Genomic DNA, 26,943 nt, shown 5'->3' with positions numbered 1-26,943 from the left:
TTAGGAACTAAGATGGGTGGTATATATGAGAAATCATCTGGTGTAGTGGACCTAAATTTTAGAGTCAAAACAACCAGTGTTTTGGGTTTTTTTTTAATTTTTATTTATTTATGATAGTCACACAGAGAGAGAGAGAGAGGCAGAGACACAGGCAGAGGGAGAAGCAGGCTCCATGCACCGGGAGCCCGACATGGGATTCAATCCTGGGTCTCCAGGATCGCGCCCTGGGCCAAAGACAGGCGCTAAACCGCTGCGCCACCAAGGGATCCCCAACAACCAGTGTTTTATATGGACTCACCTCTCACTAACTCAGTATGGCCTTGAACAAGTAATTTCCCATCTGTTTCCTTAACTGCAAAATGACAGGGTTGAGCCTAATGAGTTCTCAGGTTTCCTCCAGGTCCAAAAGTATCTCCTTCAGTTCTCCTCCAGAATTCCTGCAGCCTCCAGAACATCCCCAGGGAATGCTCCCTGGCCTGACAGTGTCTTGAGTCCAGTAACAGAACCACCATACCAAACCCAGTGCTTCCTTCGAGCCCTAGAAGTTGGTGGGAAATGTTCATCAGCCAATTAAGAGTGGAGGCCTGGGTCTCTGCACCTGTGACAGTGCCAACCCCAGCATTTTCTCCAGAGCAACTTCACAACTTCCAGCATCCTTTCTGGGAGCAGATTAGATTATTTTTCAAAGGAGTTTGCCACTCACCTACCTCTCTGCCTTCTGCTCTCCTTTCTTGGGATATGAATTCTGGTACCCAAGTGTGGTCTTTGCCTTGCTCATTGCTCTGGGGCAAAATGTGAGCTTTTCTTTTTTTTTTTTTTTTTTTAAAGATTTTTTTAAATTTATTTATTCATAGACACAGAGAGAGAGAGAGAGGCAGAGACACAGAGGGAGAAGCAGGCTCCATGCAGGGAGCCATATGGGACTCGATCCTGGGTTTCCAGGATCACACCCCAGGCTGCAGGCGGCGCCAAACCGTTGTGCCACCAGGGCTGCCCAATGAGAGCTTTTCTTAAATTTGTCCCAGAATCCTAAAATCACTCTTTTCCGCAACCCTCATTTCTCCAGCCTGCAAGAGAAGTCCCATTCACAGCCTTCATGGGCATTCATTCCCCCGCAAGAAGAGATCTGCTGATTGGCCTGGGTTCACGGAAACTGAAAACCAGAGCACAGCAGGATAGGGTAAAGATCTTACCTACATCTTGAAACCCTCTGTCAAGGGCACTCACCTACCACAGGTACATGGAATTCCAGCTGGGCTCCTTTAGCCGCTAGGAGTGCCTGAGGAAGCACAGGGGGTCCAGGTGCTCAAGAAGACAGGATGGCCACACTTTGGCACAATAGGGTTAAATGTGCAGGTAAGAGGTACCAGCTAAATCACCCAGAAGAGGCCAGGGTCTGCCAAAGAAGTCCTTGAGCAAGGTGGCATGTGAGCAGGCTGAGAGGATTTCACTAGGCAGCATGTGGGATAGGCTGGGAGCACTGGGGAGTACAGAAGGCTGATACATGCTTCTCTTTTTATCCAAACTGTTTCTTCTACCTAGATAGAATAATCTTCCCCTCCTCAAGACCCCACTCCAGGGCACCCTGGGTGGCTCAGTGGTTTAGCGCTGCCTTTAGCCCAAGGTGTGATCCTGGAGACCCAGAATCGAGTCCCACGTCGGGCTCCCTGCATGGAGCCTGCTTCTCCCTCTGCCTGTGTCTCTGCCTCTCTCTGTGTGTCTCTCATGAATAAATAAAATCTTTAAAAAAAAAAAAAAAAAGACTCCACTCAAGCTGTCTCCTCCTAAGCCCACCTGGACTATCTTCCTGACAAGACTAGTAGCCCCTCCTCTGCCTCCCAAGGACCACTTGCCCACCTCTAACAACACTGCTGTAATCAACGTAATGTTTATGGGATTGTCATCAACAAAGTTCAGACCCAGAGCAGTGACACCGTCAAAGAAATAGTCCACTACCAAAAGCTAATTTTATTTTATTTTTTTGAATCAAAAGCTAATTTTAAAATAATTCTTGGACAATGTAAAAATGATATTAGCAATACCACAATAAATTTCTCCCGCATACCCACAGCCTTTCTCTGTGTTTGCTGATGTTCTCTATTTCTTAAAAATAAATTCCCCAGGGCAGCCCCGGTGGCGCAGCGGTTTAGCGCCGCCTGCAGCCCAGGGCGTGATCCTGGAGACCTGGGATCGAGTCCCACATCAGGCTCCCTGCATGGTGCCTGCTTCTCCCTCTGCCTGTGTCTCTGCCTCTCTCTCTCTCTCTCTCTCTCTCTCTCTCTCTAGCTGTGTCTCTATGAATAAATAAATAAAATCTAAAAAAAAATAAAAATAAAAAAATAAATTCCCCAGTTCTAGCCCTTAGGCTTCAGGGAGAGAAAGAAACTCAGAGGGGACCCAGGCTGCTGGGTTTCCTTGTGACCCTGGGCTCAGCATCATCCACAAGGACAAGCAGAGAGAATATGGAGAGAGACTTTCTAAGAAAAATCGTTTAAGAATATGCATGCTCTTCAAAAATCATATTAATAGCTTCTAGTGCCCCACCTAATTTTAGCTCCGGTTAAAGCATATGCACTTAAACTGAACTGGAGTCTAAGAAAGGAGAAGTCCAGGGCACAGCTGCTGCCAGACAGGAGAGAAGGGACAGCAGTATGGCAGCCAGGAGCCAGGTGCCCCAGCTGGATGGAGCATCCTCTCCAAGCCTTAGCATAGCCCAAGGCGGGTTATGTGCCCCAGAGGCTTAGAAAAGCAAGGAGGGAACCGAGGCAAGAGTTCAGCTTTCAGGCTTCAAGTGCCACCTGCTGGCAAGAAGGCTCAGTGCTGGGACTCTGGTCTAGAGTAGGAGAGGGCGAAGCTTCTTGAGTCCAGCCTACCCCAGCCCTTCAGAGACTAGGCCTCTCAGGGCCTGGGCAGCACAGTGTAGGGTGGGATGACCGGCCAGAGATGGACCATAACCATGAAAAGAGATAGTATGGATATTATCATTGAGAAGAGGAAAGCAGCAATGCCTGTGGAGTGTTCCTGTGGCTCCAGAATGGGATTTTTTTACCAGCAAATGAGAGTGCATGAGTTGCTCTATTCATTCCACAATTCGTTACTGCCCACCTGGTATGTGCCAAGCATTGAGCAAGGTCTTCAAGGAGTTTGTGGTAAGTACATGTTGCTATGAGAGCACTTAGAAAAGCAGAAGGGCCACCCAATCCCAATTTGGAGGTCAGAGCAAGCTTGCAGAGGAAATGATTTCTCTTGAAGTAAAAACGGGAAAAAAAACAAGGTCTGCCGGTTGAGTAGGAGCTAACAGTGGGGGAGGGGCCCAGGCAGAGGCAACCTCGCTTGCAAAGGTTCAAAGGCCAAAAAGCATGTTTCTGGGAACTGAAGCTCTAGGGAGTATCCAGGACAGATTGGAGAGTGATTTTGTGACCCCAGAATTAATTAATATGGTAATCTTCACCCAAAAAAAAAGATTAAAAATGCATTTGAAGATTTTAGAACACACATAGGTTATAGAAAAAAGTCATCATGGAAATTTTAAAATGCTTAGAACAGAATATGATAATGAAGATACAAAATATTAAGACTTGTGGGACACAGCTAAAGGGAAACTTAAAACCTCCTAACAACTTCCATACTTACTTATAGATGATGAGCTGACAATAAGCATCTGCCTCAAGAAGCTGGAAAAAAAGAGAGCACCTGGGTGACTCAGTGGTTGAGCATCTGCCTTTGGCTCAGGTCACATCCCGGGGTCCCAGGATTGAGTCCCGCATCGGGCTCCCCCCAGAGAGCCTGCTTCTCCCTCTACCTATGTCTCTGCCTCTCTGTCTCTCATGAATAAGTAAATGAAATCTTTTTTTCTTTCTTTTTTTTTAAATTTTACTTATTCATGAAAGACACAAAGAGAGAGAGAGAGAGAGAGGCAGAGACACAGGCAGAGGGAGAAGCAGGCTCCATGCAGGGAGCCCGACACGGGACTCGATCCCAGGTCTCGAGGATCATACCCTGGGCCGAAGGCAGCACTAAACCGCTGAGCCACCAGGGCTGCCCAAATAATTGAAATCTTTAAAAAAATAAAATAAAATCTACTTATAACAAAAAATACCAAACCCAGATGACTTTATATGAGAGAGGGGGAAAACAGAACCAGATCCTGTAGGACCCTGTAAGACCCAATAAGGAGTTGGGACTTTATCTTAATTATAATTAGTAGCCACTGACGGATTTTAAACCGGAAGATGATGTAATGAGCTTTGCATTTTGGAATGATGACTGCCTGAAATGCCACAGATGGATTGGAGTGGGATCCAGGTTGGAGACTGCTGTAATAATCCATTAAGCAGATGCAGGGAGCTTGGATTAGGGCAATGGCTGCAGCGTTGGAGTCACTAACAGAATTGGGAGATGTCTAGGTCAGCCCTGAGGGGTGGGGGTGCGGTCACGTAAATTGGAGGATGGTGAGGGAGAGGGAATAATCACAACTGACACCCAGATTTGTGTTTAGGTAACGCAGTGTATGGTTGTGCTCTTCGGTGGGATTGGGAAACAGAACCAGCTGTGGCTGGAGGAAGAGGCAGCATCTTTGACATGCTCAGGTGCATAAGACATCCTGGTAGAAATATCTGATGGGTGGTCACATAGATGGATCTGGATGGACCTAGGGGCACCTAGGTGGCTCAGTCAGTTGAGTGTCGAACTCTTGGTTTCCGCTCAGGTCATGATCTCGGGGTCGTGAGATCGAGGTCCACATTAGGCTCCACACTCAGCCAAGAGTCTACTTTGAAGATTTCTCTCCCTCTGCCCCTCCCCCTACTCACGTGCTCGCATGCCCTCCCTCTCTCTCTCTCTCTCTCTAATAAATCTTAAAAAAAAAAAAAAGAAAAGAAAAGAAACATTAACATTAAAAAAAAAAAAAAAAGAATCTGGACCCAGGAAAGGGGTCTAGGGTAGAGATATGGTGTAGGAATCTCCTAAAAATCTGGGTTCTCTGAGCTTCAAGGCCAACTAATCACAAACACATAAGTCTGAACCAGTTTCCTAACTGTAAAATACTAACACCAGCTCTGTCTCTTCCCCAAGGGATGTTAGGAGTAAAGACCATCGAAGTGAAAGGACTTTGAATCAAAGAACCTGTGCTTGGTGGGTTATCTATGGGTTATCTATCAGTGACAAGTTTGGTAGGAAGGACCGCAAGTGCCTGGTGCCGTCTTTCCAGACTCCAGCCCTGCCTAGGTGTCAAGAGCTCCTTTATCTCTAGGGATAAGAGAGAGGCCAAAGGACCACAGTAGAGATCCCCAAAGATGCTATGGGGAAATACTTTTGAACTCATCAACCAGTAATTTGTTGAAACTCGAATATTCAATCACCTATCAGTCATGCACATATGAGAAAATTTTCACCATCTTCAGTGTGAGGCTCAGGTTTTCTTCTTTCTTTTTCCATAGGTGAACGTTCACATGGTTCCAAAGTCAACCCTAACATTATAGGACATAGAGGGGTGTCTGGGTGGCTCAGTCAGTTGAGCGTTCAACTCTCCGGTTTCGGCTCAGGTCATGGCCTCAGGGTTGTGGGATTGGGCCTCATGTCGGCACGGAGTCTTCTTGTCCCTCTCAGCTCCCACCTGCCTTCTCTCACTCTCAAAAATATAAATACATAAATTTTTTTAAGGGATACATTGGAAAGCCTCCCTGCCATTCCCATAGCTGCACAGTATTCCATTGTATACCACGGTTTAATCAGTAAGAGCAGTTTCTCAGGGAGAGATTTGGGGGCCTGGAGCTCTCTAAAAAGAAAGGTTTGGTGAGCCACATTTGGAGGCAGCAAGGGACACTGGGAAACCAGCAAAAGAGCAAAGGACAGGGAGTGGAGGAGGGCAATTCCTCCTGAAGCTTTAGGCAGGAATTTATCCCCCTAGCCAGTTCAGGAAAACTCTGAATAAAGTATTTATAGAGAGAAAAACCTGTCTCTGAGATCCATTTACTCTCTTCACAAATTTGAACCCATATTAGGTATCAGGCCCTGTGCTCAGGCCGTGGGGGACATGAGGGCAAGATCTTCATCTTAAAAAATTAAATAAATAAATAAATAAATATTAAAAATTAAAAAAAAAAGATCTTCATCTTGCTGTGGGAGGCAGTGAAGGTGAGTGTCCTTGGGGGAACCAGACTCACAAAGGAGGATGCCCCTTCTCAGCCTCAGATCTTGTCTCAGATGTCATCTCAGACCCCACACACGCAACTAGCAACTCCCTCTTCTGAGCCTCCTCTGGAGCTTACCCACAATCCCACTGTTGTACTTGCCACACTGTCCTCTCGCTTTTTACTGTCGAGCTCCTCTACTGGACTGTGAGTTCCCTGAGGTCAGGCGCTGTCCTTCAGACATAGTGCATTCTGAATCCCTCAAATTCTGCACAGGGCCTGGTTTTCCATATAGACATCTGCCTGTTAAATTAATCCTACCTCTTTGCAGAGATGGAGCTGAAGCTGAGCCTGGAAGAACAAGTTTGTGTGGCCAATGGGAAAGATAATTTAGGAGGACAGTCAGATAGATAGGGTTGGGGTGAAATGTCTTAGTAGAGATGGAGAGGAGACAATAGGAGATTAAAGTTTATTAAGGTCAGACGGTGAATTCTTGGTGCCCCCAGAGGAGGGAAATACGGAGGCTACTGGTCATCTAATACAAGGATGGTGTCAGCTCTAGAAGCAAAATGAGGAGATGCTGAGATTCATTTGGGGATTGATTTCCCCAGTGACTTCTCCTGGGTATCTGTGGAGGCAATTAAGAACTTTTTTTTTCCACTCTTTTTGAGCCTTACCCTCCCACAAATACCAGGATCCCAGCTAGTCAGGGGAGACCTTTCCAATTTTTCCCTTGGATCAAAATCATGACATCTTGATTTCAAGAACTATCAAGGAGAAACTGTAATTTCAAGCTTGCCTACCAGTTCCATTTTTAAACAAAATCGATAGACCAAGGACCATAATGTTTAACCTGAACTGAGCAGAAGTGTGGCTCCCGTCCTGGCCTTTGGACTGAGAAGGACCCATAGAGAGTCAAAATGCCTCAGATGAAAAACAATACACCCAGTCTGAGATCTACAAGAAAGGTAGGGAGCCGTAACATGGAGGCCGGTTAGGCCAGCAGTCAGACACAGTTTATAATCCCTTCTGAAAGAACAAAGCCTTTCTGAATGGAAACAATGCAGAGACCCAGCTCAGCTGCAGAAAGGAAGGAAGGAGAAGAATGCAGAAAATAAGGCACAGAGCAGCCCTACGACATACACACACTCAGCCTGTCTCTCCAGCATCTTACTGTTCCAGACCCTGCCAACCGAGCCAAATTACTGACCACAGACTCTAAATTTAAGTAACATTTTGTCATTTTTATGTGTTGCAGGAAAGAAGAAGAGGGCTTGCCAGCCAGCGGCTGGGCAATCACAGCCCAATCCCTTAACGCAATGAACTTACAGGCCTTCTTTTACACGAGTGCCCCCTTCACAAAGTGAAGCACCTGTGGTCGGCCGGAGAAGAGGGGCCCCGTGATACTCAGGAAACGAAAGAGGAGACTTTGTGATACTCAGCAGAAGAGGGGACGATTGGCCTGGCAGTCCTAGGTCAACAAACCTCACAAAGGCGAGATGAAGGGTGTCCTAGTATTTATTCATGAACATATGTTAGGGACCGGTCAATCTTCGGAGATCTTTTCTCCATGGGTAGGGCTGTCTTATTAGGGAAGGGCTGGGACGCCCAGGTGGCTCAGCAGTTGAGCGACTGCCTTCCACCTAGGGTGTGATCCTGGAGTCCCAGGGTCGAGTCCCACGTCGGGCTCTCTGCATGGAGCCTGCTTCTCCTTCTGTCTCTGTCTCTGCCTCTCTCTTTGGGTCTCTCATGAGTAAATAAAATATTAAAAAAAAAAAAAGGAGGGGCTGATGCCTCTGCCATCAGGCTATTCTCTGGCAGGCCAGCTGGCGGTCGGTCTGTAAGTGTTTGCATTAAGAAGGGAACTGTGGGAACGGAAAGGAAAGCTGGAGGTGAAGAGACTTCCAAGGAGTGAGCCTGTAGAGCCAAGGATGTCCTGTTTCTTATTACACTGAGAAAATAAAACCTATTTGAAAAGAAATTCCTTATGTTCCCACTTCCAATTTTACCAGCTGGCCTGCAGTATACCGAGCCACGCTGCCTTCCCTCCTGAAAATCTGGAGTCGACCATACAGCTATCTAAAGCCGTCCCCTCACTTGTGCCCCAGATGCCCTACCCCTGCCTACTCCTGTAATTGTCTCCCGTCTCCTGCATTACCAAAATCTCTTGCCCAATTAAGTGATTTCATCATTAAATCATTAATTAAATGATTAAATGAGCCACCTGGGTGGCTCAGTGGTTGAGCATCTGCCTTGGACTCGGGGTGTGACCCAGGGGTCCTGGGATCGAGTCCTGTATCAGGCTCCCTACATGGATCCTGCTTCTGTCTCTGCCTGTGTCCTGCCTTTCTTTCTCTCTGTGTCTCTCATGAATAAATAAAATCTTAAAAAAAAAAAAAAAAAGTAAAGGCATCACAAACCTAACACACCCTAAACCAGACATCTCCTATCCCCTCTACCAAACTCCTCTCCGGCTTCCCCCAGCTTCTCTTGCTGCAGTAAAGGCGGGCTTGTTCCTTCACTGCCCAGCCCCAAAGCCTGAAATCACGCTCGACAGCCCTCTTCCTCAGTCCCACATCCCATCCAGCAGCGAACAAACTCATTCTGACGTGTGTCTGCAAAACCATATCTAGTGGTCGAGGACTACTCACCACTGCCACCGTCGCCCTGATCATCCGAGTTACCCTTCATCCCCACCTGGGTTAGAGCAGGGGGCCTCTTCCCACATCCTGCGGGAAAGCCCCAGAGAAGGGCTGAGACCTGACCAGCCGAGCTGGCGATGTGGGCCGGAACCTGGCCAGGGCGGCTTTCACAGGAGCGGTGGACAATTCCGCTCTCCAGGGTAAGCCCACATGCTTCTCCGGGGGGGATCCAGTAGTAACTCATCGAGAAAGTTCCCAGGACTAGAGCCTTTGCAAGCTCTTCCTCCAGCCTGGACCACCCCTCCCTGCAAACGGTCCCATGGGTGGGGGGGGGGGGGGCGCCTGGGTGGCTCAGCTGGCTAAGCAACAGCCTTTGGTTCTGGTGACGATCCTGGGGCCCCGGCAAGGAGCCCCCATCCATCAGCCTCCCTGCTCGGGGGTGGAGGTGGGGGACCTTCTTGTCCCTCTGCCCTGCTCCCCCGCTTGTGCGCTCTCTCTCTCTAATAAGGAAATCAAATCTTAAAAAAAAAGAAAAATAAATAAATAAAGTTGTATCTGGAATACCCGCTCTTTGTCCTGGATTCAGATTTCTGCCGGAATGCCAACTTCTTTTTTTTTTTTTCTTTTTCTTTTTTTTTAGAATGCCAACTTCTGAGAGATTTTTCTCATCAGCCTACTTAAAATAGCACCTCCCGCTCTCTAGTCCCTTCTTCATTTTCTTCACAGCACCTGTCCCCACCTGAGCATCTCCATCTCCCGCCCCCCGCCCCCAACCAGAGCGTAAGTTCTATGAGGGCAGGGCTCCGTTGTGTTCACCACTGCGCACACCCAGCCTGGCAAATGCCTGTTGGACGAAATCGATAAATGACCTTCGGCTCAAGGCCACAGAGTCACTTCCAAGAACGCGCAAGCGTATGGTCCACTTAGGGGCCCCAGCATGACCCAGGATGGTTGGGCACGCACCCTCGTCAATGCTCTCCTAGCCGCGCCCCTCTTAGGAGACATACGGTAGCACTTCCGCCCTCGCTCAACTCTCGCTCAAATCTCGGAAAAGGAGGGGCGAGGGGGTTTGTGTCATCACCCTGCGCCCGCCTGCCCCGCGACGTGCCGGCGGCTGGCGCAGCCCTCCGCTCGCCCGGCCTCCCCCTCCCTGGTTCCGCGCTCTGGTTCCGCCATGGAATCCAACAAGGATGAAGCCGAGCGCTGTATTAGCATCGCCCTCAAGGCCATCCAGAGCAACCAGCCCGACCGGGCGCTCCGCTTCCTGGAGAAGGCGCAGCGGCTGTACCCGACGCCGCGAGTCCGCGGTGAGTGCGAAGAGCCGGAGAGGCAGAGGGGACATTAGAACTGATGGGGGGAATACGGGAACGGACCGAGGGGAGCAGTTGGAGGAGGGGGGAGGGGGAGCTAGGCGCGGCTACGCCTGCGCACTGAGACGCGCGGGGGCCGCTGGGAGGTGTAGTCTTTGATTCCCACGCCTCTCCGGGACGCTGGACACCTGATGACAGGGGCGGCCGCGACTTCAAGTTTCGGGGTGTTTGTGGAACTGTGTGAGATTCAGAGTTCCCGAGGACGAGGGGCGCCGGCGGGCGAGGGGCGGCGAACTTAACCTGGAAGCCGAGTCGGACTACTTTTCCCAAGGGGCCATTCGGCGGCCCGGGGCCGGTCGGCGGCCTGGGAAATGTTACAGTTTAGCAAAATAAACAGAACTGCTCTGGCGGAGAGAATGGCGTCTGGGGCGGGAAGGGGGGCTTCTGGCCTCCGCACGGCCCGGGACGGCGTCCTCCTGCCGTCCCTCCCTGGCATGTCTCGGGGCGCGGGCCGGGGAGCACCCCCCCCCCGAAACTGGAACCTGCCCTTCCCCCGCCGCCCCTCCTGGACCCTCCTGGACCCTCCGCACCTGCTGCGAGGTGCGGGGCCTCCACCTGGGAGGGACCCGGGAGGTTGTCGCGACCACTCAGCATCTCACGCCACCCAGGAACCCTCTTCTTCGTTAACCTAAGACTTCAGGGAGGCTCTTCGTAATACAAGCCCGAGAGGAGAAACGGGGGGCCCAGGGGCGCCCGGGTGGCTCCGTCGGTTAAGCGGCCGCCTGCAGCCCAGGTCACGGCCCCAGGGTCCTGGGATCGAGCCGCGCTCGGCGGGGAGCCTGCTTCTCCCTCCGCCTCCGCGCCTCCCCGCTCCTGCACTCTCTTTCAGTCTCTCAAATAAATACAATCTTTTTTAAAAAAGAGTCCATTATGGGCAGCCCGGGTGGCTCAGCGGTTTAGCGCCGCCTTCAGCCCAGGGCCTGAACCTGGAGATCCGGGATCGAGTCCCACATCGGGCTCCCTGCATGGAGCCTGCTTCTCCCTCTGCCTGTGTCTCTACCTCTCTCTCTCTCTCTCTCTCTCTCTCTCTGTCTCTCATTAATAAATAAATAAAACCTTAAAGAAAAATACAGGGTTCATACCAGCAAGATAGCGTGTATAAGACCTGAGGTCAGAAGACCTGGGTTCTTATTCTGACTGCTACCATGTGATCTTCCTGAGCTTGGGTTTCCTTATCTGGAAAATTAGAGGGTTGGAGCAGCTAATGTAACAATCATACCATAGGGCCTCTCAGTTTAGAAAGCTTCTTGGAGGGGCGCCTGGCTGGACTAGTCCCTACTGCATGCCACTCTTGACCTCCGGGTTGTAAATTCAAGCCCCACAGTTGGGTGTAGAGATTACTTTTTTTAAAAAAATTTTAAATCTTAAAAAAAAAAAGGAAAGGAAAGGTCTTTCAAATGCGCCTACTCACTTGCCTGCCCTACCAGGGAGGCAGAGCAAAGATCGTTATCTTTGTTCTATAGATGAGGAAATATTTCAGAGGCAAGGGACTTGCCCAGGATTACACAGCTAGAAATTAGAAAGTTCTGTGGCTCTATAAACATTTAATAGAAGAATGAAATGAAGGAGCCGTCAGCCTCCTAACCTCCCTTGCCCATATGTGAGATTGAGAAAGGGGAACGTGGAGATCCCTGTGTGGCTCAGCAGTTTAGCGCCTGCCCGAAGTGATCCTGGGGTCCTGGGATGGAGTTCTGCATCCAGCTCCCTGCATGGAGCCTGCTTCTCCCTCTGCCCGTGTCTCTGCCTCTCTCTCTCTCTCTCTCTCTCTCTCTCTGTTTCTCATGAATAAGTAAAATCTTAAAAAGAGAGAGAGAAAGGGGAACACTGGCAGAAGAGGCCACCTGGAACGCTCAGGTTTTCCTCTCTCCTGACTACAGGTTGATCTTTGGCCTATTTGCCTTCTCTTAAGGCTTTCAGTCTGTATTTGCCAGGATTCCTGAGGTGACCCGCTCAAGGAGCTTCCCTATGAAATAAACCAACCCTGTGAGAGGAGAATGGTGGGGTGGGGGCCCTACCAGTCTCAGAATCCTGTCTGACTCTGATGCTTCTGGGGGTTCAGGAGCCGGCAGCCAAGAAAGGATGGCAACTGCATGGTCTGTGGAGGTCTTCCTGTCAGCAGCCTCCTGGGCCAGTTTGGGGGCTTGGACTAGTGTCCTTCCTGGGGCTTAAGAAATGGAATTTGCTCAGGCCAAGTAGCCACCTGTATAACTGTCATATTCCCAGTATTCTGGAGAGACTGTTTGCCTCATGCCTCTCTGCAACCTTCACCTTGTACCATCTGCAGCCCTGTACTGAGCTGACAAGGACCTGGGGTTAATGTAGGCCTGCAATAGAGAAATCTTGGTTTGGAAAAAAATATATATATATGTATATATATATATATATACACACACACACACACACGTATGTATGTATGTATATATATATATTAGGTAGTTATTTACACTTGCCGTTTGAGGTTTGAGCTCATTCCAGGTGCTCATTCAATGCAACAGACGTTTTTGTTTGTTTTATTTGCAAAGTCCTCTGCTTGGTGCTAAGTGGCGTGGCAGGATTGGTAAGACTTGATCCTTCACTTCAAGGAGCTTACAGTCTAGCGAAGGAGACAGAGTTATAGCAAAAAATAATACCACGGCCAAAGAAAAATTCAGCACGCTGTTAGATGCCAGGGGAATGAAGGATGGACGTGAGAGATCCAGCCCCTGCCCTCCATGGGTTCACGGTCTGCCGCTGGAGTAGAGTGCTGAGGATGCAGCTCTGAACTCTGAACTACCAGCAGTCTAGTGAGTGCCCTAGCAGGGACTGAAAAACCAGGGTAGATCGCAGTGAGGGAGAGCTTCAGGGAGGGAGATGGAAGCAGCATTTGAACTGCACTTTGGAGGCAGGGAGCAGACTTGGAGAAGGACAGACTGGGGATGGGAGGTTTGGGGGAGAGGATGGGGTGTGGCAAGATTTGGCAGCTGTGGTGGTGGAATGTGAGTATAGAGAGGATTGAGGCTGGAAAGTAGGCTGGGGCCAGATCGTGGAAATCCCTTCCTGCCGGACCAGGATATTCACTTTATTCTGTGAATAAAGTGAAAATGGTGAAAAGACCATTGAAGATGTTGATAGGAATAAGATAAGGGTGCTGTTCTCAAAAGAGCACAGCGTGAAGGGTTAATGAGAGGGAAGAGAGACTGGAGTCAGCGAGTAGGTCAGGAGCCCTGAGCTCCTGAGATAAGGCATTCCAGGTGAGGGTCAGGTCATCGGAGAGGAGGCACTACACCTTGTGTAAGAGACGTGTGCTGAGGAAAAATGGGGACACAGCCCCCCAGCCCAATGTGACCAGGGAGAAAGCAGAGTTGAGGATGGTGACCGGGAAAAGATGGGGAGAGCGTGAGGTGCCGTGGGTGTCCGGAGGAGCTGTCAGCCCGGAGCTCAGGAGAGAACCAGGTTCCAGCTGAAAGTCTGGGATCGTGGGTTTGAGGGCGCTGGCTGGGGTCACCGTGGGAAGGTGCAGAACTGCGGAGGAGGTTGCTGCAGGCACTGCCCCGGGCGGCATCTGTCCTTAGCCAACAGGCAGAGACCCAGGCAGCAAGCAACCCGTGAGACGGAGCAACAGCAAGAAGCGGCGATCCCAGGAGAGGGCAGCAGCCAGGTGGCCATGGAGAGGGTGTCAGGGAGGTGGTGAGCAGCACGGTCAGGCCTCATGGGAGACGGGCAAGTCAAAAAATGAGAGGGCAGGATGGAGAGCACAGGCAGATGGATCTAGGTGAAGTGGAGGGACAGACAGGAAAGGTCAGGGTGAGAGGGACTTCACAGTGAAAAGGCTATGAGGGGATTTCAGACTTGTGCCGCAGGAGGTGGGACCGAGGGCCGGACCCTTACACTGTGGGGTAGGAGCAGGGCCTAAGCGGGGAAGTCCTAGGGCAGGCCTAGTGGGGCCAGTCCGTCCCTGTCTGGGAGTTTCTGCCCAGCACCTGGCAGCCCACTGCGCTTTGCTTTTGCCTGAGGCTCAGCAACAGTGGTGGAAAACACCAGGGTTTTCAGGGGGCCGATGAGAACATCCTGTTTCCCCAGCCCACAGAGAGAGGGTCAGCCTGGGTGATCTTGCAGCTCAGGCTGTCTCAGGGTCCTGGTGACGTCAGGAAGGCCCGAGCTGGACAGGCCAGTGTGTCGGGGAGGGACGATTGGTTGCCAGGGGATCCTGCTTTCAGGGTGTTGGAGTGAGAGGTGGCAGGCTGTCCGTGCGGGTCGTCCAGTCCGTCAGCCTTCCTGAGCACACTGTGCACTCAGCCATCCCATTCACCGAATCTTATTTACGCCTCAAAACCACCCCGTGAGGGCAGGGGTCATGCCTTCACTGACGAGTTCCATACGTGGCTAATTGGCAAAGGAGCCTGACTGTCCAGCTCTGCTCCGAGGCTCTTGCCCTCCGCCGGCCTTCCTTTCCCGACTCCCTTAGAGCACCACAGGTACATAGAGAGGGCCTGGAAACGAACAGGAACAGGTAACGCTTAACGTTTGCTGAGTGTTGGGCTAAGTCCTTTATATGCATTTGCTTACTTACTCCTTCAGCGCTCTGGAGGGAGATACAGTTGTATATGAAGACGCTAAATCAACTTGTCCAAGACGACCTTGCTAGCAAGCGGCTGGGCCAGCTCTGACCCCGGGCACTCTCACCCTCCAGTCTGGGTGTGAGGAGGGGCCACCGCTGGTGGCTCTGGCCTTAGAGATGGTCTCGTCTCTGCTTCAGCTGCCACCTCCCCCACTGCAGCTCTCGTTTCTTCCACCAAGTTCCTGTCTTTTTAGATGTCTGCCAGCGTTACTGCAAGGGGGCAGGGGCAGGATTTGAACCCAGCCTTGTCTGTCTCGCTCCAGAGTCCAGTTAAGCTGTTCTGTGTCATACTCTTTTGTGACATTTGCCTGCCAGCCACTTGCCATGAGGGACGTAACAGTGAGTCAGGATGAGACAGTCACGTCCCACAGGTCTGGCAGAGGGGTGTCCAGGCCATGAGACAGACCTACTTGACAGCAACCAGAAATCTTGATTTGCCAACTCAAGCAGAAACCTTCTGCGTGACCCAGACCACATTCATTCCCCTTTGGGCTCCCATTCTGCAGTGTAAGGAAATTAGAGTGGCTGACTCCATGTAACTACCCTGAAGCTTCCAGAATGTTCCATGAGAAGTACTAGAGCGAGTCCCTCCAATCTCCTGGCTGATGCTCCAATGTATCTGTAGCAGTTGAATGGATGGCCCTTAGGGTATAAGGGTCCAGTTCAGCCTGGACCACTGAGGCTTCCAGAGAAACTGAAATAAACTAGTCCTCAGGGCTCAGCAATGAAGCGTCTGCCTTCGGCTCAGGTCATGATCCCGGGGTCCTGGGATGGAGCCCCAAGTCGGGCTCCCTGCTCAGTGGGAAGCCTGCTTCTCCCTCTCCCTCTGCTACTGCCCCTACTTGTGCTCTTGCTCTCTCTTTTTCTCTATCAAATAAATAAATAAATAAATAAATAAAATCTTTATTTATTTTTAAGATTTTATTTATTTGTTAATGAGAGGCACAGAGAGAGAGAGAGAGAGAGAGAGAGAGAGGCAGAGACACAGGCAGAGGGAGAAGCAGGCTCCATGCAGGGAGCCTGATGTGGGACTCCATCCCAGGACTCCAGGATCAGGCCCTGGGCTGAAGGCGGAGCTAAACCACTGAGACCCCGAGCTGCCCCAAATAAAATCTTTAAAATAAGAAAATCAATCAATCAATCAATCAATCAATCAAATAAAAGGCTCCCAAACCCAGCAAACCAGCTCTTCCCTCTGTCCCATCTTCATCAACATCTCTTCATCTTTTGTTTTCTTCTTTGACCATTCCCTCAGTGCCTGGCATGAGCCTGGCATCTGGGACAGCCTGAAATCTCATGGTGACATTTGGGTCCAGAGCCTGCTGAGGGCTGACCCTTAGCCTTCGCAAGCCCTGGAGCCCCCTAGCCCCACCTGCTCGGGTCCCCTCCCCATCAGCCAGTTCATCAGCGTGTGTCCTAATATCAGTAGCTACTCATTTTGCACTTTCACTCTGTGTCTGTGCCAGGTACTCACCTGTGGGTCTCGTTTCATCCTCATACACCCCATTACCCATTACTGAGGTTCAGACAGATTTTACATTTTTTATTGGCCAGGGCTGAACCGCTAGGAAGTGAGTGAGCTGAGATTTGAACCCAGGTCTTTCTAAATTGAACTCCTCTTCTCTATTTGGAATGACGGCACTGGAAGGGGTCCCCCATGCCAGATGCCAGACTTAGGCAGTCTGGGATAGCATAGTGGACATCCAGGCGTTACGTCCTGCCTGCTCACCTTGTGCAGCCCTGCACTAGCGGGTCAAACATCCAGCCCTTTTTTTTTTTTACCATGGGGCTGGTGGTAGTAAAACCTCCCTCTCAGGCCACTGTCTGGATTAAATGAACTAGTACACACGGAGCACCGTGTCCAGGCCTGCCTAACTATGGTGAGCACCCATTATGATCACTCCTCCCAGCGCGTACTCTTCGGGTTTGCTACAGAGACCTCTGCCTCCCTCACGCAAGGCAAGCTTGATTGTCCGCTCCTTTCCCAGTGAGATCCCGTGAACTTACTGCACCTAGGACAGCAGTGGCTCAGGGCACAGTGCCACTTGAGTCTCTGTGTTCTGCTCCCAGCAAGCCCTGCTCCTGGCCTCCTGTGTGAGCCCCAGGTATGTTGCTTTAGTGGGTGTCCACCACCCACCCAGGGCCTTGAGCCCAGCAGGCTCCTGGCGTGTTGGAAAGAAACCAGGGACCAGCCTGGGGCACTGCTGTCCTCTCTCAGTACAGTGTCCTGGGTTCCTGCTGTGGTCCAGGTGCCTGGCTTCCCAGGGCACCGTACCCCAGGCACACCTAGGGTTTCTAGAACTGGTTTTGTGCCTGGAATAAATGGACACAGGGAACCTTTGCCAGAGATTTGGGCTCTTCCTGATTGGCAGGAACCACAGGCTTAGGTTTGAGTAACTGGGACGCTATCTGAGGGTAACAGCCAATGTCCTGTGTAGACTCTGAACATTGAAGTAGGGTGTTTGACGTGGCAGCCACTTGAAAAATGTAAAGAGCAAGTAATGGAAAAGATCTTTATCCTGAGTCTCCTACCATCTCCCGCTCCCTGGGGCAGACGCATTGCCTCCATTCCCCTTCACAGCTAAGTGAAAACTGCCAGGAGGCCTTTCCTGCCAATCCCAGCTGAAACACATGGTCCTGCCAAGTGGGGTCCCCGCTGAGATGGGCAGAGTGCTTTGGCCATCTCAACACTTAACAAAGGCTGTTAAACACACTACTCTGGGATTTTTATTTTATTTTATTATAAAATTTATTTATTTACTCATGAGAGACAGAGAGAGGCAGAGACACAGGCAGAGGGAGAAGCAGGCTCCATGCAGAGAGCCTGATGTGGGACTCGATCCTGGAGCCTGGGATCACACCCTGAGCCGAAGGTAGACGCTCAACCACTGAGCCACCCAGGTGTTCCCAACTCTGGGATTTTTAAAACCTGAAGGATTGATAGTATGTTTTTATGCAGAGTTTTAAATTAACCCATATCCAGGGGTGCATGACTGGCTAAGTTGGTAGAGTATGCAACTCTTGATCTAGGGCTTATAAGTTCGAGCCCTACATTAGATGTAGAGATTATTTTGAAATAAAACCTTAGGGGTGCCTGGGTGGCTCAGTTGGTTAAATGTCTACCTTCGGCTTAGGTCATGACCCCAGGGTCCTATGTGGGGATCCTGGCATCTGGCATGGGGAGCCCCTTCCAGCACAGTCGTTCCAAATAGAGGAGTTCAATTTAGAAAGACCTGGGTTCAAATCTCAGCTCACTCACTTCCTAGCAGTACAGCCCTGGCTGATAAAAAAAAAAAATCTGTCTGAACCTCAGTAATGGGTGATGGGGTGTATGAGGACGAAATTAAACCCAGGGTGAGCACCTGGCCCAGAAACTGAATGTGGATCGAGCCCTGCATTGGTGGGGAGTCTGCTTTTCATTCTCCCTCTGATTTCTCTCAAATAAATAAAATCCTAAAAAGAAAAAAAGATTTAAACTAACCCATACCCTGACAACTCCTAAGACATGTGGATCCTGTGAAGCAGGCAACTATCCCACTGGCACCCCACTTCCCCACTCTGGCCCAGGCCCAAGTCAGGGAGGGAGCTAGTGGCTTTGCTGGGAGAAGAGGCAGGTGGGATGCAGGGGTGGGGTAGGGGTAGTTCTGACCTCTTCCAGGACCAGGCGGCCCCCTCGGCTATGGCCCATGGCCTTGTTGGAGCAGGAGCCCTGAGTGCTTTGCTTGCCTTGCACAGCCCTGATCGAGTCCCTCAACCAGAAGCCACAGTCTGCCAGTGACCATCCCTCACCCACAGACACGACCCACAGGAAAGCTGGTGGGACCGACGCCCCCTCGGCCAACGGAGAAGCTGGAGGAGGAGAGAGCACCAAAGGCTACACTGCAGAGCAAGTAGCAGCAGTGAAAAGGTAGAGGGGCTGGAGCCTGGTGCTGTTGGGAAGTTTTCAGATCCAGAGAAGGCTTCCTGCAGCCTGTCCCCCACTCACTCTGCCTGTAGTCTGGATGGGCCCTGGGAGAGTCCTGAGGATGGAGGAGGTTCAGCCGGGCAGGCTCACCAGGCCCGGGAATGCAGTGTGGGAATCAGGCCTGTGTGGGCCCCTCCTGCCAAGACAACCCACAGCAGAGGCTGGAAATGCTGACTCCGCCGCTGGCTTCCTCTGCTGCTGGCCTGGCGAGGCCCAGCCTCTTTACACAGCCCTGTTTATCAGAGATAGCGCTTGGGCTCCCCTTCCAGCCTCTCCCCCGCCCCTAACAAAGACCCTTTCAGACCAGAGCCTGTGGAGCACAGAATGGAGCCAAGAGACAATTAGCCCTCCAGGGTGTGGGCCAGCTCTGCACGGACATTGACCGTCCTTCTGAGGTGGCCTCTGTCCTTCTGAGATGGCCTCTGGTGAGGATGCTGTTAGCAGGGGGAAGTGGTTCCTGACCTGAAACACAGCAGCCGCCCCCTCTGAAATCCGAAATGTATTCCAGGTGTTTCCACTGGGCCCTACCCAGCTCCCCATCCCAGATGGAGCTTTCCAAGGTTCCCCCGTCCCTGAGGCCTGACAGCTCACCTAGAGGAGCCGTCAGCCGTGCCCTGCTGGCCGCCTGAGCCTGCTCAGAGCTGTGTGCCCACACTGCACAGCCCTTGCCCCCCCTCACCTCACGGTCCTGGGCCGTCTACCCCCTCCCCCAGGGTCAAGCAGTGTAAAGATTACTATGAGATCCTGGGGGTGAGCAGAGGGGCCTCCGACGAGGACCTGAAGAAGGCCTACCGCAAGCTGGCCCTCAAGTTCCACCCGGACAAGAACCACGCGCCCGGGGCCACTGAGGCTTTCAAAGGTGAGCCAGCCTTCGTTTCCTGCTAGAGAATTTTTTTTTTTTTTTATCTCTTGCCCTTGAGAAGGAATAAGGGTCCCAGACAACTTTTCCAGGAAGTGGCCTTGGACCCAAGTCCCCTGGGCTCAGGAGCAGCCGCCTAGAAAGTCCTAGCAGTCACCTCCAGCCTACAGAGTCTGTCAGAGCTCAGATAGGACCACCCCCGCCTCCCCTTCCTCCACATCCCCCAGGAATTACAGAAGGGGAGCTGAGCAAGAGAGGACCACTCATTTCTCCAAGGTCACGTAATTGTAGACTGGAAGCAGGCCTCCTGACTCGCATGCATACCCCCATCTTGGGATCTGGGTAGCAGTTTCCCTGTGCTGAGGGGCCAGGTAGCCTCAGGTCAGTGGCCTCATGGTCACCAGCAGCCACAGCCAGTCCTGTACCACACACACACACACACTGACACACAACACACACTCACATGAGGTGGTGACCACAGCCAAGAAGGGAGCCTGTGGCAGAGCAGATGGCAGCGCTGACCCCTATGACCTGGGTGCCGTGTCCCTAGGCCCCCCCAAGTTACTCCGTAGCAGGCTGCTTAGGTTTGGTCCTGCAGACGTCATCCCACTGCTGCCTGTCAGCCAGCCCCAGACAGAGAAGGTGAATAGGACTAGGTAGGCAAGGTGGCCATGGCTGATGTTGCTCCAGCCCTGACTTCTGCCTGCAGCCTGCACGACAGGCACAGAGAGGCCAGATCTAGCCCTGGGGCCTTGTCAGAATGGCCAGAGGAGGGGGGAATCTCCTTATTCTCAAGGGTTGCAGGTTGCAGATTCAGCTTTGACCCACTTCTCTGAGAGAGTGAGCTGCTTGAGGAGGGCCTGGAGCTGGGTCCTTGAAGGGTCTCCTACCTGGGGAGCTCTAATGGGAAGACCCTGGAGCCAAGCCAAGGAACAGCAGCTGAGACCTGGACCAGGGAGGAGAGGGCTCGTCAGGCCCTACTACATTCTGTGGGGCAGAATGTGGAGAAGATTTGACTAGAACTTGGCGATTTGGCCCTTCCAGGCAATTGCTCGAGGAGTAACTAAGATAAAGCCCATAAAGGACCTGGGGTATTGAAAAGGGTGGGTCATCGTCATGAGATGGAGAGCAGGAGCCTGAGTGTTAATCCTCCACCCGGCCCAGACTGCCTTGATCCCCTCAGGTCTTCCTGCCTGCCCCCCTCTCTACATGGGCCCAACAGCCAAACCTCCCCCTGGCCCCAAGGACTCCCACTTCCTAAAGCACCACTTGAGTACCTGAAGGAAGGGAGCTCTTGGCTGCCGAAGCCTCCACCTGCATGCCCTGTGTCTTCAAGCTTGGCTGACTTATACCTCTTTTCTAGCCATTGGTACAGCATATGCAGTACTTAGTAACCCAGAGAAAAGGAAGCAATATGACCAGTTTGGTGATGACAAGAGCCAGGCAGCCCGACATGGCCATGGACATGGGGACTTCCACCGTGGCTTTGAGGCTGACATCTCCCCGGAGGACCTCTTCAACATGTTCTTTGGCGGTGGCTTCCCGTCTAGTAAGTACCCTGCCCTCCCCACAGCCAGGCCCCCCGGGGGGTGATGGTGGAAGACTGGATGCCGGCCATTCCCTTCCCTGGCAGCCCCGCCCCCTGACTCAGTCCCTCTGACCTCCAGGTAACGTCCATGTCTACAGCAACGGCCGCATGCGCTATACCTACCAGCAAAGGCAGGACCGCAGGGAGAACCAGGGTGACGTGAGTGAGGAAGGCACTGGGGAAAGCAGGGGAGGGCGCCAGGCCCCACCCAGGGTGCAGGGCCTGAAAGGGGAGTGACATCCCCAGCTGGGCATTCTTGGGGTGGGGGGCAGTGTCCCCACAATTCTCAGCCAAGGAGCCATCATTGGGCAACCCCTTGCCATTCAGCTGAGCGACACCAGAGGGAGCCACACTCCACAGTGCCGCCCAGAAGGAGTGGGGAATTGATGGCCTCTGTTAGGGAAGGTGCTGCAGAAGCTTCTCCACCTACAGACAGGTTTGTGTGAGAATGGCCCTTGTGGTCCACTGGTCCATAAGGCCACACTGACATTTTCCAAGCAATGGGAAGTGAAAGAATTGTAAAGGATGACAAAGGTTGACTCTTCTTGTTTCTTTCCAGTAATCTTTGAAAATATATACAAAACCTATAACCAGACAGTACTTCAAAAGCATTTTGAATGCCACAGGTTAAAGAACAGCTAACTGACCAACATTAAAATTCTGTGGACGATTTCAGAGCATTTAAAATTGTGGCAGGCAGAGGGATACTCCTCTGCTCTGTCAGCGTGGCCTCAGGTTTTTATTTATTCATTTGTTTAAAACCGTGTGTGTATGTGTATTGAACATACAGAAGAGTTTTTTAAATCACAAATTATCACCCAATGCACAAATTTGTTTTTATTTTCAATTTTTTAACTGGCTATTTTTAAATTGGTATATAGTGAAAACAGTCTTCCAGCCCTGCCTGCCAGTCTCCTGGAGGCAGCCACTTTTGCTCATGTTTTTGGTATTCTCTGACAGTAAACACCTGCCTACATGGCATCCTCTTCCTGTATTTAATACCAGTTGCCGTTTTGTTTTCATCTGGAGGAACTGGCAGGTGGAGGAGTTTCTGTATTTTGAGGGGCCCATGGGAGGGGGGAGGAGAGAGTAGCATCATGGCCTATTGGTGTGGCAGCTGCCTCCTGCTGCCCCGGGTTCCTTCATGCCAGGGAAGCTGGGTGATTGTGGCTGACGCTGGCCTTGGGTGACCAGTGGCTCTTCCCTCCAGGGCGGGCTGGGGGTGTTTGTTCAGCTGATGCCCATCCTCATCCTGATCCTCGTGTCGGCTCTCAGCCAGCTCATGGTCTCCAGCCCCCCGTACAGCCTGAGCCCAAGGCCGTGAGTACTTGCAGCTAGGGACGGGGCTAGGGTGGTGAGTGGACAGGGACTTGGGATTCTCAGCCCCCATCAGAGGCCTTCCTTCCTATTCTGTGGGTCCTTAATCACAATTCAGATATCTGACTTGGAATCAAGAACATACGCTTTCCCTGTTCAGCGTAGGTTCTTGATCTTTTAGGATCACAGCCCACTAAAGAAATGGGATGAAAACTGCAGATCTTTTCCCTTGAACATTGCACATGCACACAATTTTGCACATAATTTCACAGGCTTCATGCCCACGCCCCCATCCCCTTGAGGGGGTGACCTTATCTGCTGACCTTGAGGTAAGAACCTCTGCTCTTAAGTTCTGGTCGGGGGCCTAGAGGCCATGGAGAGAATAGAGGCTCTAGACTCAGACAAAGCAGAGGTAGCTTTGCATCCCAGCTCAACTATTAACTAAGCAGCTGTGTGATCCTGGAAAATTACACAACTTCTCTGAGCTTGAGTTCCCCATCTATGCAATGGGAATAACGGCATCTATCTGCTTGTGAAAATTCATTGAATAATATACATAAAATGCCAGGCTCAGGGCACCTGGCTGGCTCATTCAGTGGAGCATGCAACTCTTGATCTCGGGGTCTTGAGTTCAAGCCCCACTTTGGGTATAGAGATTACTTTAAAATAAATAAAATTTTTTGTTAACACCGGGTTTGTTAGAAATACTCAACAGTATTTGTTGAATAGATGTATGGTCTCAGCTGCCAGTAGTGTGCAACTAGGGCAGATTATTTCGCCTTTCGAGGTATCAGCTCCCCTCACGTATTTCCAGCACCTGGCATACCCTAGCGGGCGCTCAGGTCCTATTAGGGGGAGCTCTCGGCCAGCAGGGGGCAGAGTCGGGCTTCCAGAGCCACACTGGCCTGTTGCCAGCCCTTTGCTGTGCAGCTGGTGGAGGCAGCAGAGGGCAGGTAGCGGCTGCTCCTCCCCCCACCCCCCAGCACTGCCTTCCGTCTGCTGCGTGTCCAGGCTCTTCCACAGCCTGCAGAGCCTGTAGTTGGAGCTGGAAGGTGGGACCAAGAGCTGGAAGGCCACAACTCCTTGGAGTCCTTCTGTTGTGTTGTTCCTAAGCCTCTTAACTGCAGACTAGGGGTTCCTGGGTAGGCAGGCAGGCCCCAGGCAGCCATCGACTTAGGGGAGGAATGCAGACATGGAGGCAGAGAGAGCCCAGCTCACACTCCTGATCAGAGGCAGAACCCAGCCTCCCCTCCTGCCCCGACCAGGGCCTCTCACAAAGGGGCTTCTCCCCACAGGCAGCGTGGTAAGCAGATGGCCTGGGGAAGGGGTGGCCGTAGTCTGCACCACCTGGCGTGGGGGGGCACCTGCAGTTCCTGCAGACCCTCATTTTGGGTGTTGTGCAAGCTCCTGCTCTAGTTGCGAAGGAAGCAAGTCCTCCTGTGGCCTGTGCTGTACCTCCCGTAGGGGGGACCTGTCATCCTTAGAGCCGCCCTGGACCTGGGGACCTGTGCCCACTCTGTGCCTGATGTGTTTCCGGCCAGGTCAGTGGGCCACGTCCACAGGCGGATCACTGACCACCTGAATGTCGTCTACTACGTGGCAGACAGCTTCTCTAAGGAGTACACAGGCTCCAGCCTCAAAACAGTTGAACGGAACGTGGAAGACGATTATATCGCCAACCTCCGAAACAACTGCTGGAAGGAGAAGCAGCAAAGTGAGTGTGTGGGTGTCGCGGGGACAGAGCCTGAGAGCAGGAGGAGAGAGCCCTGCTCACGGGGATTTGTGGGGCCCAGCGCCTGGCGCTGCTGTGTACCAGCCACCTCCCAGTCAGAAGCGGGACCCCACCCTGCTTCCCTGGGGCTGGGAGCCAGGGGCAACCTGGAGGTTTCCTCCAGGTTCCCATGAATCACTGCCTGAGTCTGGCTGCCAGAGGTGAGTATGTCGAGACAGATTGGAGCACGTGTCCTGGCCACCTAGGGATCAGGCGTCCAGCTCTATCTGTGGGACCCTAGGGCGGTCGAGCCAGGATGGCAGGGTTTTGCCTCTCACAAGTTGGGACCATAAACTTTGCTGTCCAGGGTCTTTCCTGAAGGGAGGCCAGCTCTGCCCCAGCTCCAGGGCCTGTGACAGGCTTTCTCCCATGCCCACGGGCTGGCAGGTGCTCCAGTGGCCTGTGGGAGATACCAGGCGCACCCTAACTCTGCCCCATTGCTTTGCAGAGGAAGGCTTGCTGTACCGGGCCCGCTACTTCGGTGACACAGATATGTACCACAAAGCACAGCGGATGGGCACCCCGAGCTGTAGCCGACTGTCAGAGGTGCAGGCCTCCCTGCATGGATAGTCCTGGGCCGGCCACGCCACCGAGGTCCAAGTATGAGCCAGGGCCTCCTCTGCCCTGCAACTCCTGGCAGCTCCGGCCCTGGTCATAAGGCAGAGAAGGGTGGGAGGGAGAGAGGGAAACAGCCTGTTGATGACGGCACAGACTGCTTGTCCCCAGCCTGACCTCCAGCCTGCAGAGCTGGGGCAGCTCTAGGGTGCGCTCAGAAACCAAGGTCTGTTTCGGGCCTCCAGTGCTACTGTCTACGCCACCCCCAAGCCCCTGGCCCTGGGAATGTGGGGTGCCCAAGAGCCAGGCAGAAGGGGCAACTCAAGGCCGCTGCTGAGGGCCATGCGTGCTTCCCTGGTCTCATCCAGCCACCAAGTCACCACGGCCCTTCCCCAGGTACAACAGACTAGTGTCTGTGCTCTGCTGTTGAGGCCACCAAGGATTACTGGTCCCAAGATAGCCTCCCTACACACACTCCCCACCGGACATCAGGAAGTGAGAATAGGGGGGCCAAGGTCCCGTCCTCTTCTCGGCCATTCTAGGCAGGAGGAAATGGAACAAGGTTGGAAGGGCAGCCCCACAGTGGGTCGGGGAGGGAGCCAGCGGCCTGGGAGCAGGACAGTGGTCAGTGTCCCCTGACCACTCTCCCTCTGCTGGAATCAGGGACTCTGTCAAGTGCCAGTACACCTGGCAGCCTGGAAGCCACTGCGTGGGCCTGCCCGGGCATCTCACCTGTGGTCCAAGGAAGAGAACGGATGTCATGAGTTTAGGATTGAACACAGAGCTTTTAGTATGGGGAGGGGGTGGTGGTGTGCAGGTCACTGGTAGCAGGCTCCCGCCGCCTCTACCCCTGCGCGTGGGTCGCGGCTCCGCTCTCAGGACGTGCCGGCGGGGAGAGACTGGGCCGCCCCGGGCGCGTAGGCAGAGCCGGTCAAGTTCTCCTGTCGGTACCTGCCCATCCATCCTGTGCCTGTGGCCCCCTCGGCCAGGGTCCGCCCGCCAGCGCCCCCGGGGCGACGCAGTGCAGGAGGGAGACAGGCTGGGGCTGGGGCGGGCAGGACGCAGCCGGGAGGCCGGGTTGAGTAGGCTGAGCTAGAGGCCCGGGGCCGCGACTGCCCGGCTAACTGTTCACTCTCCTCCCCAGACCATGAAATCCCTGGAGAATTTTTGGTGACATGCACTGAGCCAAGGTGATGGACTGTATATTTAAGGAAAGACATAAAAAGAAAAAAAAAATTAAAATGGAATTGGAGGCCGAACGCCGCACCGCTGCCCTCTCTCTCACCCGGTAAATGCCGAGAGCTCTTAGGACAGGAAAACCTGCCGGGGGCTGCTTCCCTTCCTTCGGGCTGGCCGGGCTGGCCGAGGCAGCCTCCACTCGGCTCTCTCCTAGGATACGGAAACCATGGCAACGGAAGTAGAATGTGAAACTTGGAGCAACGTCTGTGGAAAGGGCTGGGGGAGGGGGCGCCCAACTGCCTTCCTCCCCCGCCCGCCCAAGCCACCACCAGTCACCTCTCCACGGAAGCCCGTCAGAGGCGTTGGCCGAGGATGGGAGGAGGAGGAACGAGAACTCTCCATAGAATGTAATTTATAGAGCATGGATATGTGTGTATATATATATATATATATCTATTTATATGTAAATAGCATATATAAAGATATATATATATATATATATAGTCTACTTTTTAAACTCTGCAGGGATTTGGTTAAGTTGTTTAGCTGATTTCTTCCCTGTTCTAGAAAACGAGGCCTGTCTGAGGAAGGTAACTTGGTCCCTCAAAGGCTAGACGTTGGCCATAGCAGACAGCCCGAAGGGAAGTCGGGTCGTAGCTATCAACGTTCCCCTCAACCCCAGCCTGCTTTTGATGGCGGCGGTAATCATGATAGCCTAAGTCTGTAGGGAACTCAGAGGTGCCAGGTTTCTGACGAAGCTGGAGGGGAGCCGACTTTCAGGGGAGAAAGTGCCCCTAGGGCCAGGCACCCCGTCAGTATCCAGTGGTGGTAGAGGCCCCCGGCCGCCCGCGGCGTGAGACCACCCACCGCAGCCCTGGTCAGCTCAGGTGGGCTCTGGGTCCCGGAGCCCAGGAGCTTTCTGCGCACCCCGCCACAGAGGACAAGGTTAGGGAGGGGGCCTGAGTGCTGC

The 26,943-nt window shown here is 52.5% G+C and overlaps 1 protein-coding gene and 1 long non-coding RNA gene across 4 annotated transcripts; both read left to right on the top strand.

Moving 5' to 3' along the window:
- Nucleotides 1–2,843: 2,843 nt before the first annotated feature.
- On the top strand, nucleotides 2,844–9,336 carry LOC140598429 (uncharacterized). Its single transcript, XR_012000857.1, has 2 exons — nucleotides 2,844–3,149; nucleotides 7,390–9,336. It is a non-coding gene; the product is annotated as an uncharacterized lncRNA (long non-coding RNA).
- A 514-nt stretch (nucleotides 9,337–9,850) lies between these two features.
- On the top strand, nucleotides 9,851–26,053 carry DNAJB12 (DnaJ heat shock protein family (Hsp40) member B12). Of its 3 annotated transcripts, none has more exons than XM_026004233.2 (9): nucleotides 9,851–10,080; nucleotides 18,476–18,647; nucleotides 19,418–19,563; nucleotides 20,927–21,112; nucleotides 21,231–21,310; nucleotides 22,362–22,471; nucleotides 24,010–24,182; nucleotides 24,688–24,839; nucleotides 25,939–26,053. In XM_026004233.2, exons 1-8 carry the CDS (start codon nucleotides 9,948–9,950, stop codon nucleotides 24,807–24,809), a joined length of 1,122 nt encoding a protein of 373 aa, XP_025860018.1. In that variant the 5' UTR covers nucleotides 9,851–9,947; the 3' UTR covers nucleotides 24,810–24,839; nucleotides 25,939–26,053. The 3 variants fall into 3 exon arrangements, with proteins under 3 accessions (XP_025860018.1, XP_025860009.1, XP_025859991.1); XM_026004224.2 differs by having other exon boundaries at nucleotides 9,856–10,080; nucleotides 24,688–24,785; XM_026004206.2 differs by having other exon boundaries at nucleotides 9,856–10,080; nucleotides 24,688–24,833.
- Nucleotides 26,054–26,943: the final 890 nt, after the last annotated feature.

This window comes from Vulpes vulpes, chromosome 4 (genome assembly GCF_048418805.1).
Source record: "Vulpes vulpes isolate BD-2025 chromosome 4, VulVul3, whole genome shotgun sequence".
Classification (NCBI taxonomy): Eukaryota; Metazoa; Chordata; class Mammalia; order Carnivora; family Canidae; genus Vulpes; species Vulpes vulpes.
Note: the sequence above shows the minus strand (reverse complement) of the source record. Positions and strands in the feature narration are given on the sequence as shown.

Coding starts and splice junctions, on each gene's coding strand:
- DNAJB12 (XM_026004224.2), top strand. CDS start 9,948: ATGGAATCCAACAAGGATGAAGCCGAGCGCTGTATTAGCATCGCCCTC. Junction 18,648..19,417: donor CAAGTAGCAGCAGTGAAAAG/GTAGAGGGGCTG, acceptor CCCCTCCCCCAG/GGTCAAGCAGTGTAAAGATT. Junction 19,564..20,926: donor GGCCACTGAGGCTTTCAAAG/GTGAGCCAGCCT, acceptor CCTCTTTTCTAG/CCATTGGTACAGCATATGCA.